At 39.0% G+C, this 14,881-nt stretch overlaps 1 protein-coding gene across 2 annotated transcripts in view; it reads right to left on the bottom strand.

The window, feature by feature from the left end:
• Positions 1-9,913: 9,913 nt before the first annotated feature.
• Positions 9,914-14,881, bottom strand: part of LOC114059067 (leucine-rich repeat and fibronectin type-III domain-containing protein 2-like) — a 160,344-nt gene continuing 155,376 nt past the window's right edge. For both annotated transcript variants that reach the window (XM_027887075.1, XM_027887077.1), the window contains one exon: positions 9,914-11,653. In XM_027887075.1, coding sequence (XP_027742876.1) covers positions 10,735-11,653 — 919 coding nt within the window. In that variant the 3' untranslated portion in view covers positions 9,914-10,734. The remainder of the gene's footprint in view (positions 11,654-14,881) is intronic.

Genomic DNA, 14,881 nt, shown 5'->3' with positions numbered 1-14,881 from the left:
ATGGAGTTTGAATTCACTCTAAAGCTCCCATTTGAGTCATATTTCTCTAAGTCTTGTAGGCTGTCTGCAGCTTAAGAGAGCTCAAAACTTTTTTAATAGGACACCAGGTCAATATACATCTAGTGATTTGTTTTTGGTCTGCTCACTGGAGAAAATGAGTTTTTCTAGGTTAGCAACTTTATTCAGAGGCACCCCAGGCCAGATTCTTCAGTTTGAATAAATTGACAGAAGTGTCCTTGAGATTATACCCGTATACACCAACTGAGAAGTGGCCCTGATATCTCTAGCATTTCTTCACAGTGTTCTGAGAGAACTCTGCCTTTGAGGGAGAGGGCAATACAGCCAGAAAAAAAAAAAAAAAAGTGAGAGTAAAGAAAAACTTGAATACAGACTAATTTGGATGTTTTTATAAAGTCTTGCAGACTTCTCTCCACAAACCATTAAGTCCTAATTGCCACACTAATGTTATTTTATATTGTAAGTGCAGCTCCTGAGTCCTGGTATTATGGCACCCAGTGGAATTAAAGCAGGCACTTCGCTTTACCACCTTCTCTGCTGTAACCTTTTCAATCCGTGATTATTATTCTGTCAACGAATACTTGTTCATTATTACTTAAAGGTATCGTCCCTTCCACCAGGACGTGTAAATTAAGGCCATAACTAACCTGGTTCAGTGCTGAAGCAAGCGCCTTTCTTCTGACAAGCCATGAATTAAGGGCTTCTTTCCTCCCAGAGGAAGGAGCCTCTCTCCTTCACTCCTAATAAGGGCAGTGCTGAGGTGGATTTAAAAGGTTCCTTTCTGTTAAGGGGGTTTGATCTGTGATAATCCCCTATAATCTGGATATGAGGAGCAAACCGAGTATTAGGTCTGGATTGCAAATCCACTCTCAGCCTTTTTAAAAATAATTTATTTATTTCAAAACTCATTTGAGCACATTACCTTCCTTTTCCCTTCCATCAGGGACTTTAAAAAAATGCCTTTTAAATTAGGATAAAAATTTCATTAACCATTATTAGTTAATCCCAGTTCTGGTAAATGCATTCCTCATTCAGGAGTTTCACAAACCTTTTAGAAATTATACAGTCTTGTCTTGTAAACTGCATGCTATAACTCTATGTCAGCAAACTGCATGCTATAAGTCTATGTCAACCTCACAGCTGACTTTCTTACTCTGACTGTATATGGAGTAGATGCTGTGCAGTTCAGGAAACATCATAATTTCCATTTTTACTCACCATTAAAGCTCTTAGGCTTATATTTTGCAAATAAATAATCTAATGAATTTCATCTGTTTCATTTCTGTTGTGTTTTCATTTGTGAATTGTTTCTGATTATGCCTAATGTTAGTAAATCTTAGTACCATTTTCACATATTTTTTAAGAAGGATGTTTTGTTTTAGGATTTATGGTTATATCGCTAATTTCAACTGCTACATTCCCTGTACAGCTATTTGTGGTGAAACAAATGTTATTACTTCTAACCCCTTGCTGGATGGTCAAGTAATGAAGAGAACATGACAAACAGCAGATAACTTATGGAGAATGCCTGTACTCATGTGGGAGTACCATACACTAATACAGACAGTGGTAGAAGGACCTTTCCCCATGCAGTCATATCATTGAAAAATAAATGACATAAATATTTATAAATTAAAGATAACATGGGATGAGCAAACCACACACATTTTGACTCTGGCTGGGCCTTCACCAACAGAGGTGGTACAGAGAGCATCATTCCATCATCCACTACTTTGTATCAAGTAAAAAATAATGCACAAAACATCCAAGGGAAAAGACTATCCCCCAGCTCTTTTGGGAAGGGCTGCTAAACAAATCCTGATGTGCAAGATAAGGATGACAGAAAAGGAGACAGAAGTTTAGACCTGTAGCACTGCTGTAATTTATGCAGATCTCTAGCACTGGTTAGGTTACACTGGGGGTTGTGAGGAAGATTAGGAACCAGAAGAATTCAGAACCACCTCTGTTCAGAACTTTGATGTTTGATGCAGAAAGCATACGTAAATATTTCTGCCATTATTTCATATTTAGCACTAATTTTTCAACTAAAGTTTGTGCTTGGGATATAAGAGTGGGTATTTACTCCAGATTGATTTGGGGAGATAGGTAGTCTAATGCATAGGATTTCATTCTGAACTGCAGTATGGTCTATCTATATATGCCACAAGTAATATGGATAATGGCAACATGTCACACTGCATTCTATATTCATGAGAATGAAGTTATGTAGGTATATAAAATAAATATATACAGTAATCATCTTATTAAACATATAGAGCGGATACTCAGAAATATTCATGGGAAGATAAGGCACCTGAAGGGTAGGAGATCCTCTCCTCACTAAAATAAGATCCAGGTTACCTGTCCTAGAGATTAATTCTGAAGCTCTTCACGTGGTATCATCCATATTAATGCCAGACACAGTTTAAACATAGTGACATTAATAACAAATCTAACATACCTGACACAGCAATGTCTTTTACCTGTTTGAAAACTGGGTCACCAGTTTGATATTCCTAAGGCCTATACTTCATATCCTGCTGGAACAATGACAAACCAATGGGTCTGTTTAGTCAGTGTATATATGGTCAATAAATCTGTTTGCTTTGTGACTGTTCTGAAGAAATCATCCCGAAACAACCATCTCCAAAATACTAAGCAGAAGTGAAAAGATAGTAAGGCCCCCACTACTGAACTGTGTTCTTGTACCTATTGAAAGAACACTAGAGGATGATGACAGATACATCTTGGGAAATTTGGGCCCTCATTTTGTGAGTGATGAAGGATCTCAGTTCATCTGCTTGTCTTGTTACTCTGAATAATTCAAACAACTGTAATTGTAATCATCAGTCACTGCAGTCAGCAGCAAAAGTTGCAGCAGAGTAACTGAGAAAAGAGTATGGTTAGGAAGCAAATCAGCTATGTTAATTCTCCTGCAGTATACACTTACTTCCTAGAACCAGCTGGACTGAAGTGTGTGGTAGATAAAATGTCCTTTCACCTGAAATCAAATGATAAATCACTAAGAAAAGGAATAGAGGAGGAATGAAACCTTGTGGGGGGATGGAGGGGTGGAAGAGACAGAGATGATGGGTTCCAGAAGGCCAGGCTAGAGATATATGTTCCCTCCCTCTCAAATAAACTCAAACTGTCACAGGCTGAAATAGGTGTCCTCCTTCCAGACTGAGGTCTTGGAGAGATCTGTAATCCAAATTCCCCAAGGAGGGAAATGTTCCTTAACCCTCATTCAAGATTGTGCTTGATAGTCTCTGTGAACAAAATCCAACCCAAGTGGCTTCCCCCTCAGACTCTGGGTGGTCAAGGCTGGCAGCAACACAGTGATTTGGGCACCCAACAGGTGCAGATAACTGTAGCCCAGAAGCTGCAGCCAAAACTGAATTGGTCTCCTCTGTATTCATCACTTCTAACCAGTGCTGACCATTAGTCAACACTCAGCCTATTATGGGCAGCTATATTTCAGTTGTTTGTATCTGTGTCGTCATTTTGGATGGGTTTGTGTAGCAGCACAACCATAAAGCAAGCCAAGGCTCTCTGGCAGCTGTTAAAAGCATTTGTAATAATGGCCCCAGGCCTGTTTGCATTTTTATGCACCTACTGAGCTTAACACAAGCCTCACTACTCAACTTTAAAGGTCCGTAATCCCACTGGGGTTTCTTCAGTAGAAAACCATCATTCATGGCCTTGTATTAAAAAAGGGGGAAAAAAACAAAACAAAAAGAACAACATTTTATACTGACCTTAAATTTTGGAACATCAGTTTCTTAGGATCAAATTGACGCTGTATTGAGTGTTTCTTATCTCATCTGCAAATACTATTGCACGTAGTATGCAATGGTCTCTTAGACCACAAAATATTTTTTCTATACAGATTTTGTATTATGTGCGTATCCAGAGGAATCACTGTGAGGCTGAATCAAGGGTTGGACTTGATGATCTCGGAGGTCTCTTCCAACCCAGTTAATTCTATGATTCTATGACTCTATATCTGAAAGCATGAACAAATATCTTGTCTTTTTTTTCTCAGAAACATGTGAGAAAGTCACTATTTGAGGTGATGGGGTTTTTTTGGTTGGTTTGTTTGGTTGTTTTTGTTGTTGGTGGTGGTTTTTTTTTTTTTTTTTTTTTGGTTGGTTGGTTGTTGGGGTTTTTTTGCATTATGGCACAGAGTTTCATATTTGATAAAGTGGTTATGGGTTTTAATGTTGTTGCTGTTGCTGTGTACTTTTGTCTGTGTTTAGCTACAGTGAGGCACACGGGAGGTGCACTCTGGTCTTTTTGCAAATGAGGAATATTCTCATCATCTCTGCAAATACTCACCTGTCCATTTCCAAGTGCCTCAGGCAACCCAGTCTCAGATGACAAGGACTGTTTTTTTTAAAGTCAGGCTTGACAAACTCAGAGGCAGGAACTCCAAAACAAGAGGAATCATTCAGAGCCCCTTTTTTTTCAATTTTGACACGGTTTTAATGGTGGTTTATTGTTGGGGGGTGAATTTTGGAAGAAATTCTTTGTTTCCTCATGGATAATGGGATAAAGACTTCCAGCCCACCAGGCTTTGGGATGAAGCTCTCAGAAGTTTTCCTAAAGGTGCTTTCTCTGAGATAACTAGTATTGAACACTGTCACAGTATACTAGGATAAGAGCAATTTATTGGACTAGCCAGGTCTAACCTGTTCCTATATCACCAAGTCTCCCATCATGCTGTGACATCTCCTGTGATCCTCTCCTGGAGATCCTGCTTCATCAGCCTTTGTGCATGACATCAGTTCCTACTGATGCCCAGCATGCAGCTCTCTGCTGCAGCAACACTTTGAGTCATGTTCAAAAGAAGGAAGATTAACACATCCACTCTTCAGATTTTTGTTGAAGTCTTAGTAAGTCTCAGGGTATAAAGTAGATATTTCCCTTCATGCAGCCTTGCCTTTCCCTTCTCAGATACTACATTTCATGCTGGTGTACCAGCATGAATGTCCAAGAGGAACAACTTCCCCGGAACAGCAATCTCTTTTTCCTGTTCAGACACCCCATCTTTGAATCATAAACGGTACAGGTGGTATTTAACATCTCAATATTAAAATGTTCCTCCACTGTTCATTGTAGAGAAGAGGAGTATTAGTACATCTAAAATAGAGTAGTCACACACAAGAAACCTGAAAAGTGTCATGAAAATATTGATTCAATTTCTCATTGCATGAAAAATATTATGGACAAACTTTAACCATAAGTTGATGCCCACCGCTGTAACTGTGCAAGTAACTAATTTTCCTCTCCTATTTACAAACTAAGAACTATGGATTTTAAAGTTAGGATTTATTTTCTCCTAATACAGGCCATCGATTTTCAATGTTTCTCTTTTCCACCAGTTTCCCTAGCCTTGTGTCCAGGCTCCACATATGACTGAGTATAACATGTAATGTCACCCTCTCCCAAGAAATAGTCTAACTAATAAATTAAAGCACAGCATTGTCAGCACATTTAAGATCACAAACAGGGACAGTGTATGCACAGCAGCTCCCTATGGCTGCTTGTCTCCCTGTGAAACATGAATCCTCATTGACAGGAGACTTATCTCCAGCATGTGATGCGAGCATCAGCTGCATAAATGCCCTAACGTAGGAGCTGAGCCTTCCCTGTGGTCATAGGAAACGAATGAATTCTTTCACCTCCAATTAAGTTCATTTGAAGCACTGATCTCTCCCAGTTGGGATGAGATGCAGATTATCAACTAATCTGCTTCTTATAAAAGGAAGTTTCTCTTCTCCCTCCCTTCTTCCCATTAGTACTTCATAAAAAATGTAAATGTTCCCTTATTACCAAACTAAGAAATCTCTATACCACAAACCATACGGATTAAGAGCACAACATATAAACGTGTGCACGTGAATATATATGCATGAATAGAAACACATGCACTGGCTGATATATCTGTATCTGAGTATATATTTATATCTCTGACATTTACCATCTGCTGAGAGTGTAATATCGGGAATAAGCATCTGGCACTGTTTTGTATAGTAGGGCCTTTTGACAGCAGCTAAGGAATGCTGTACTTTGGGGGATTAAGGAGTAATTAATTAGAGCAAGGAGAACATACTGCAGAACATAAAATTTCTATATAGAAAGCAAGGTTTTCGAGGTACTCTTTGATTTGGTTTTTATCTGGCCTACAGCCTAAAACCAAACCTAATGTTTTTGGAGGGATCCACTCATCATGTTTAGGGAAATTTGAAGGTGAAACATGCAAGATGTTAATAATGTCCCTTGACAATTCCACACACAGAATATTATTAGATTTCCAGAATTGTCCAAGTATTAAATTAAAAACACTGAACACAGAGAGTTGCTTGGAAAAGGTTCCAGAGAAATAGGCTGCAAGAGGTAGAAAGATGTGTTTTGTGCACCATATGGTGTACTGTGGGTTACCCGGGGCTTAATGGGTGCAAAGTATTGCAAACAGATGTGACATTCAGGCTGTTCAAAGACTTAAATATTTTCTTGGTTATCAGGTGGAATTATTCCTTGCCCTCCAGGTTAGAAAGTGCTTAAATTGTTGCTGCGTTTATTGCAGTCAGAAATCTCCAAAACCTCTTTTCGGTCATCTGTCTTTGCAACCCTTTGCTGGGCGAAGAGTGAGAAATTAAACAAGCAGAGTCTTCTGGAATATTATTTTCTTCTGTTTCCAGTGCAGATCAACCCCATGGTCTGGGATAGAAACAGGTGTAGCAAAGGAAAAGATACCACCTTTTCAGTTTTGCATCATGCAGTGCAAAGGTACCTCTCTTTTCTTTGTTATGCATTGCTTTACAAGTGAATTAATTCAAATTGTAACAAAGTGCAGGGTGTAGTTTGAGGACATATAGAACGGGTTATCTTCCTCTAAGAAAGTTTGCTATTCTCTAGAGTTGGCAAACTCAGAGAGGACATTTGAAACCTGAAATCACAGAATATGCTGAGTTGGAGGGGACCCACAAGGATTATAGAGTCCAACCCTTAGCCCTGCACAGTAGATAATTCCTAGTCATGAAATCTTCTAGGATATAAATGTAAGGAAATGGTATGGGCTGCTTTCCTATTCATATGTACACACACACATACACTTTATTTTGTTTTCATAAACCACTTGGTTCCTAGCAGACATCAAATGAAATCCCCATAATCACTACTTCCAGAAATTTCCATTTCATCATCTTGTTTAATATTCTCTGGGATAATGATTTGGGTTAGGTTTTTTTATCAGGGGTGTATTCAGAATTTCACAGTGGGATCATATCCTGATCTTTCAAGTCAATGGCATATATTTTTAGGAAAAAAGTTAGTTCCACTATTATAAAACATGTCAAAAACCTAACAGGGGCTACATATACATACGCAGATGTCTTTATGAATTACCATGGGATTTACTTTAAATTCTCAAACACCTTTAATTTCCCAGACTTCTTTTTTTTTCAGAAGTCTCTTGTTGATCTCTGCTGTTTTCCTTACTATCTGCTTTACCTGACGCTTGGCCCTAAAGCAGAGTCGGTGCAGCTTCACATCACACCACCACATATTAACTTGTGAGACACTGTGTAAATTTGTCAGTGTAGGTTTCTGCGATAAGAGGACTAGGCCGTTGGAGCCAGCTCAGCTCCTTGATGATGTGTGAAAATATTTATTACACCCAGATAAGTGGGTATCTATATATCATTTCACCAGTCACTGATGTGCAGTTGTGCTCAGAAGTGAAACAAGGAAGAATCTCTACCACGCAGCAGAACTACAGAAGAATAATCAGGCAGGGCTGGCCACTTGCAGACTCGATCTGGGCCACCCTCCTTCACCTATAGGTCCTGAGTCCTCCCAAATGCTGTGAGCACCAAAGGTAATTGCTGGGTGTCTGGTTCATTTTGCTCAGTATTTGCAAATCAGCTAAATGTGGATTGAGCCTTATTCATGAAAGACAAATGAATTAAAATCATGATTAACAGTAATAAATGCAGCTGTTAGAGTGTGGAATTTATTACTTTTTTTTTTTTTTTTTTTGGCAACTATCCCTTATTTTAGAACTGCATCTGTTGGCTTACTTCCTTTAATCTTGTATGAGAAAGTGAAAAAGAAGTATTCATGTCTGAGAAAGAAAACAGTATAGGATATACTTTGAAAATTCAGTTTCATGTACTACTAATATTGAGGATGAACTTAATGGCTAAATTAAAAGCAACCCAGATGTCATGTTCAGAGTGAAGCAGCAATCTAAGAAAAAAGCCCAACAACACTGCAGTGGAACAAGGAAAAGAAAATAACTAACTACATGAACGTCTGTAAGAACTTTTAGTGCAACATAAATGTATGTGTTATTAATAGTTGATATGAAGGTGCCATCTGGACATGTTGGATTATGTAGATTCTGGCACTAGAGGTGTCATTCATCATGGAAAGCATGAGAAGACCAGAGTTTGAAAAACGTTTCAAACAAAGTTTGATTGGATATCTTTTGAATCTATTAATGTATTGATAAGCAACAATCTGAGCAAAAACCTCCAGAAATACAGGACCTTAGTCAAAAAAGGTTACCTCTTATTTCTGCAGATTTTGGATTGGGATTTAAAATACATTAGTAATATAGATCTGTATGAATGTAACAACAGAAAAAGAGGTGAAATGTTCTTTACAAGATCTTTTCTAATGCATTCCAGAAAGATATGAATTTCTTGATTGCTATTTTATACCTAAAATGCTAAAGTGAAAGACAGTTTTTGAAAAAGAGAAAGCAAGCATCTAAATTTTCAAGATAATTTAAAAAAATAATTTTTTCTCCTTACTTAGGTTTCAAAGCAGACCACAGAGCAACAAACAAATGAAAAACAGGTACTTTTTTTCCCCAGGTAAGTTTTTTACTGTACATTTTGTAGCAAAAAAAGAAAAAAAAAGAAAATAAAGGAAAAAATATTCTGATCACAGGGATGTCATTATCTAAAACTCCAAGTAGGAAACATGACGAATACAAGATCAAGTACACAGCCATGTCACAATATATCTCTGAACCTTTAAAAAAAATATACATAAAGTTTTTTTCATGTGTTATTTTCTCTGTGCCTTGCACCCTTTTTCCACATTTTTTTACAAAATCAATGTAAATAATAGTAACAATGTGCAATTTCAAAATGGTTGCCAATAGATGATCATTGGGAGCCAACAAATTAATAAATAAATGATAGGACAGTTGCAGTAGCCACCAGAATGCTAGAAATCACAGTAAAATTGTTAAGGACAATCAATTCAGCTGGATTTACCATGTGTATTTCTACAACCACAGCAACACTCACCAAAAATGAATTTGAGAATCAGTTTACAAGTCCTAAAGAGCTCCTGTTATTACTTGGGAAGTATCTTCCTGAGGATGAGAGATAGGGAAGCAGGAGTACACCAGAGACTGGGCAAGGGCTGTATGTAATGCAGGGGACACATGGGAGACCCTCTGCCCTGAGATCCCCAAATCTAACCCAGTTGCTGTGGTTAATTTAGAATATACCCAATCCCCTGAAATACACAAACCCTTATTTTTCTTGTGATGATACTGGTACAGTCAAGCTGTATCACGGTGACTGTACAGACAGGGAGCTTTTGTCACCATGGGGTTGGTGTTTCCTTTTTAGCAGTTAAGAGAGTGGCAGTGTGACCTTCACAAGAAGCCATTAGTATTCATAATGTGGGGCTACATTTTTTTTTCCCTTTCTTTATCCTTTAATGCGAAATCTTGATAACTATTTTTCCCATCTTTGATAGCAACACCCTTACAGATACCAATAGCTTCTGCAACCTGCCTCAAGCAGAGACTATGAGGAAGATGGAAGGAAAAGGCTATTTTTTTTTATTTATTTGTCCCTAGATTTAGTTTTTTCTAGGACAGAAAGGGATGTTACTGGGGGTGGATTATAACAGAACATCAGAAATTTGACCTTTGTACATACCTCCTTTTAATCTGGGGGATTTGATGAGACCAAAAACAAAACCAAAAAATGCATGGAAACACACTTTCTGTTGGGGGGAAAAAGCAACTCAAAAACCATACAAAATCAAAACAGAACAGAAGTTATTAAATACCAACCAAAAGCCCACTCAACAACAAATATTGTTTGCCCAGATGTCACAGTTAACACCATGAGATTATGCTGAACAATTTGCTCTGATCTGTCCCTGTGGGTGCCATGCCTGCACTTTTGAGAAAATCATTTGCAATAACAACAAGATATATCCTAGCACCAGTCATATTCACAGAACTGTATTTCTGTGATTAAAAGAAAAGAAAGAGGTGCCCTCTAAAAAAAAAAAAAAAAAAAAAGAAAAAAAAGGAACCCTGTAAATATTGAATTTCTCCTGTTAAACCCCTTTTCATCCTCCTTGTTTAATCTTGTGTGATGGTTCACCAAGAGTCTAAGTATCTTTTGGAAAGTAATGCTAAATACAACTAGCAAATTCCTTGAAACATTCACGCATGGTTTAGTTGGGGCCAGACAGGAATGGTGCCATACGTGCCTATTCACATTTCATGACCTTCTTGCTCTTTTAGTATCCCTGTTACTTACTTGCTTATCTATCTTTTTGGCCAGTACAACCGAAAATGTTTCCTCCTCTCTCTTTCCAATTGCATGGCCCTGAAGCAAACCACACTTTATAACATATGAAGGGAGAAGAGGAGGGGGCAAACACTGATATTTACACCGTGCTTTCCATTACCCACTCTGAGCTCCCGAAAGTCCCTTTTGCCCCTGTTAGGTCATTGTCATCATACTGCAAAAGCATGCCGTTGACCGAGAGGCTCCTCTTTGTCCAAATGTTTGTTATCTTTTTTGGGTAGGTGCAACACTGAGATGTAGCAAAGTCCCCCATGTCAAAAGAATGGCTACGTTTGGTTTTGCCCTCCAGAGGCAACATGAGGAAGCTGCGCAATTTTGACTCCGTCTGGCCCAGCAGTGGCTCTTTGTCCGAGTGGCGGGCCACCGTGGAAGTTCTGGAGTCTGTCATTTCCTCCTTTTTCTGACATTTCAGTTCCAGGGAGGCAAAAGCTCCCATTAGCCGGTCAATATTGTGTTTTGACCTGGAAGGAGGCCTCCATTTACTGGACAATGTGCCCTGTTCACTTTGGAGGCTATAGTTGTCACAGTCACGACTATTTGCGGAGCTAGAGGAAGAGGAGATGCTGCTCCGCGCAGACTGACAATTAAACTCCATGAGTTCATTCCTCACCACCACTTTGGGATTGACTTGGGGCAGGACTCCGTTCTGAACTGGTTGTGCTCCGTTTGTCTGTGAGTAGACATTGCTGACATTAGACATCTTCCCTTGGGAATTGTTGCAGACCTTATATCGGACCATGAGTATTACAATGAATACCAACAGGGTTGCCACAATGATGCCTCCAATTATCAGAATCATGGTCCCACCCAGGAACTGACTGTGCATTGACTGGCACTGAGGGTAGTCTTCTTTGGTGAAGAACTGGGCACATCCCACAATATTGGTGGCAGTAAGGGTCGTGGCCGTGTCATCCCACATTGCCAGGACGCAGAGGTCATAGCCCGTTCCAGAAACAAGGTTGGTTACAACAAAGGCCTTGTTTGTAGCTGGTATCATCCTTAAAAGAAAAAAAGAAAGAAAAAAGGAATTGGTTACTCTTGACACAAAGATAAAAGAGAGAACAGACATAAGAACAGTGTTGTGTTTACTGTTCTGGGTACTGGCAAAGAGGAGTCAGAGCCATAAAATTCAAACAGGCATTCAAGCTTCCCAGCTCCTGTGGGTTCAACATCCCAGCATTCAGCAACACGCAAGTTTTGAGGACCAGCTCTCAAATGTGCAATAAAAGGGAGTAACAAAAATCAGACCAAACTAGTCTGTTTTATTTTTTTTTCTTTCTTCACTTGCATCTGTCCTATTTTGAAATATATTCAAGCCTGAACAGATACCTCAGAATAAAAATATGTGCTTACGAAGAGCAGTTCTTTCTGAGTGTGCAAATGACCCTTGAACTTGCTGAGTCTCAGCCTGGCAGTTGTCACATTGCTTCATGGGTGCCTGAACATTTCCTGTCTAACATCAGCAGGTTACTTACCTTGTGAAGACAAGGGTCTACATTTAGTTTTCTCATTGACTGAGAAGGCAAGGCAGGCAACCACTTCTATCTCTTTCTTCACTCTCCCACCTACTTTCCCCATCCTCCTACTCCTCCTACTGTGGAAAATAACTCCTAAAAATGCAGCTATCATCATCTTTGCCAGAAATTTCTCCCAGCAACCACTTTCCCCTCTGTGAGTGAAAAAGAAATACTGGCACTGGCAATATGGGCTGTGGAAGTGTGAGGAGAGGTAGGAAGAGGCAGGGATGGAAATAAGAGGGTTTCTTTAAAGTAAAAAATTCTACTCAAGTAGAAATCCATTTCCAAAAACCTAATAGCTAGGCCTAAGCTGTGCTCCAAGTTGGGACATTTATGAACATTATTCTTTGTTGCCACAAAACTTAAGCAGTCATTTGAACTCATGCAATATTAGAGCATCACTAGCATTCAAAATTAGCAGATGGGAATGAATATGATCTACCTCCACTTCAAACCAATGAAAATTGCGCAGTGGGGAATCCAAGATTTGGTGCCTGGTGGGTAGCCAAGAATAAAACCAAAGAGATACCTCATGCATGTTTCTCGTTACTGCTACATCACGTTACAGGCTTGGGTGAGAGAAAAAAGCTGAAATTAAAACCAGCCCATTATGACATAAATCTGTAGGTCTTTTGCACCAGCAGCTAGGGAGCCTTCCAGGCACTTAAAACACACAGTGAGCTGATGTGACTGTATTTGGGACGGTGAGGCCCAGGCAGAGGAACAAGACATACTCCTTGTGGGAGTGCCAGGCTTCCTTAGTCTCAAATCATCACCACAGCTAGCACAAACTGCAGCTCTGCAGAGGACCTTCTGTACAGTGGGAGGGAACAGACCTGCACTGAGAAGCAGCAACGTCAAGGCACTGCAAAGATGAGCTTCTGATCATCTTTGCATTTATGCATTCACGCCACTTACACAGCCCTTCAGTCTGGCCACAGGCGAGGATGTGGCTCCTTTTTAAAAAAAAACACGCACACACAAAAAAGTCTGTAAGGAAAAGAAATATTGGTGAGAGACACTTGAGAAATAGCGTTGAGAAACATCATCTGGCAGGTTTACTCATTGTTGTATTTTGAGATTCTAGCCACATTTATCATCCTAATGGAGCTGTTCGACACAGATATAAATGAGCTATTCAGAATGAGTCGAGAGGTCATAAAGAAGCCCTCATGAAAAACTCCAGATACTGTTGCTAAAATGGTTTCCAAAAGCTGAAATATTTGATCTCAAGTTATTTCTAATTGTTCTTCTCTCCCTGTGGCTCTGTGAACAAAACACCACTGCCCACAGCAGACTACACTCTGTTGAATTGTTCGAGGAGTTGTATGTGCACACACCAGGGATGATATATGGAATAACAGAATACTATTGTTCTTCAAACATTTGATTTTAAACTCTTGAATGGTTTCACCAATTGCTTCCTATGTCCTTCTGTAGTGCTATACTCCACTTTTCACCATCAATCACAGCTGTGTGCTTAAAAAAAAATCTGCAGTGTGTTAAGTCAGTCAGAAATTATTTCACTGTGAAACCTCATTACAAACAAGTAGCACTGTTAGCAGAAAGAGTAGTCAGCCCTATAAACTAGGTCTTGGACTTGTGTCATAACTCTTGGAAAAACACAACTGTAACACTATCTGTTAGAGTGGTTCCTTTTGCTTTGCAATGATTAAACATGGAGAGACAAAAAAGACCATTCTCTCCAAGCAAACAGCAAACAACTGAGTTTACATGCTATATAACTTTGCACACATCTGATCATCTTTGCATTTATGCATTCACACCACTTACTCAACCCTTCAGTCTGGCCAGAGGTGAGTACGTATTTTTCCTGTTTAGAAAGCAAACAAACTTACAAAAATAGAAATGCAGTCTTTCAGCCTCACCCACTAATGCCAGCTTTATATAGAGTGAACACTGATAGCCTAAATCATTTACAACTCACTTTTTTTCAAATACAATTACACACAAGCTTCCAGGGAAATGTAACTGCCTGGCATATTTCAAGGACTGGCAGGTAGTAACAGTGGCAGAAAATGTAAAGTCAATCCATTTTTAAATGTACAATTGTGAGGCTATAACTGGTTCTAAAGCTTGGCCAGGTAAACTGTGTTGAAACATCTATAAAAGTTCATCTTAGCCTTTAAAAGAAACTGAGTCATTTCTAAATTCAATCAATGCTGGCAGCTACAGCTGTGTTAATATTGGGACTAATAATAGCTTTATAAAAATCACAGTTGCAATTCCAGTTAAGGAAAAAACAATCAACTCTCCATATACATATAAAATGAAGAATTTTGGATTTTTCCCTAAACAAATTTTAAATGTTCTTGTAAAATATTTAAATTAATGTAGCTGTTAAAGAACAGCTGAGCATAGGAATAAGCAATAATTTGAAGAGTGCTAGAAGTTTAAGTAATTACTTTTAGACTTCCTTTTCTATCTTACAGGGAAGATAATCTTGTTTTCATGAACTTGCCAAATTTTAAGAGTATTTTGGCATTCCTCTGTGCTTTGGTCTACCCTCCCCAAACATACTGCCAGTGACCTGTGATGGATGACATCTCTTAATATTCCCCACACCTAAAATCGATGCAGACCCTTTGTCATGGATATTGATGACTCTTTCTTTGATTGTCCCTTGCATAGGTATCTGCAAGGTCCTGCTTCAGTCTTCGCTTTGCTGCCTAACAGGCTGTGTCTCTT

This window comes from Empidonax traillii, unplaced genomic scaffold, assembly GCF_003031625.1.
Source record: "Empidonax traillii isolate 1590-97213 ecotype Southwest subspecies unplaced genomic scaffold, ASM303162v1 scaffold202:size1011777, whole genome shotgun sequence".
NCBI classification, from domain to species: domain Eukaryota; kingdom Metazoa; phylum Chordata; class Aves; order Passeriformes; family Tyrannidae; genus Empidonax; species Empidonax traillii.
This window is presented reverse-complemented; position numbering and strand designations above follow the sequence as displayed.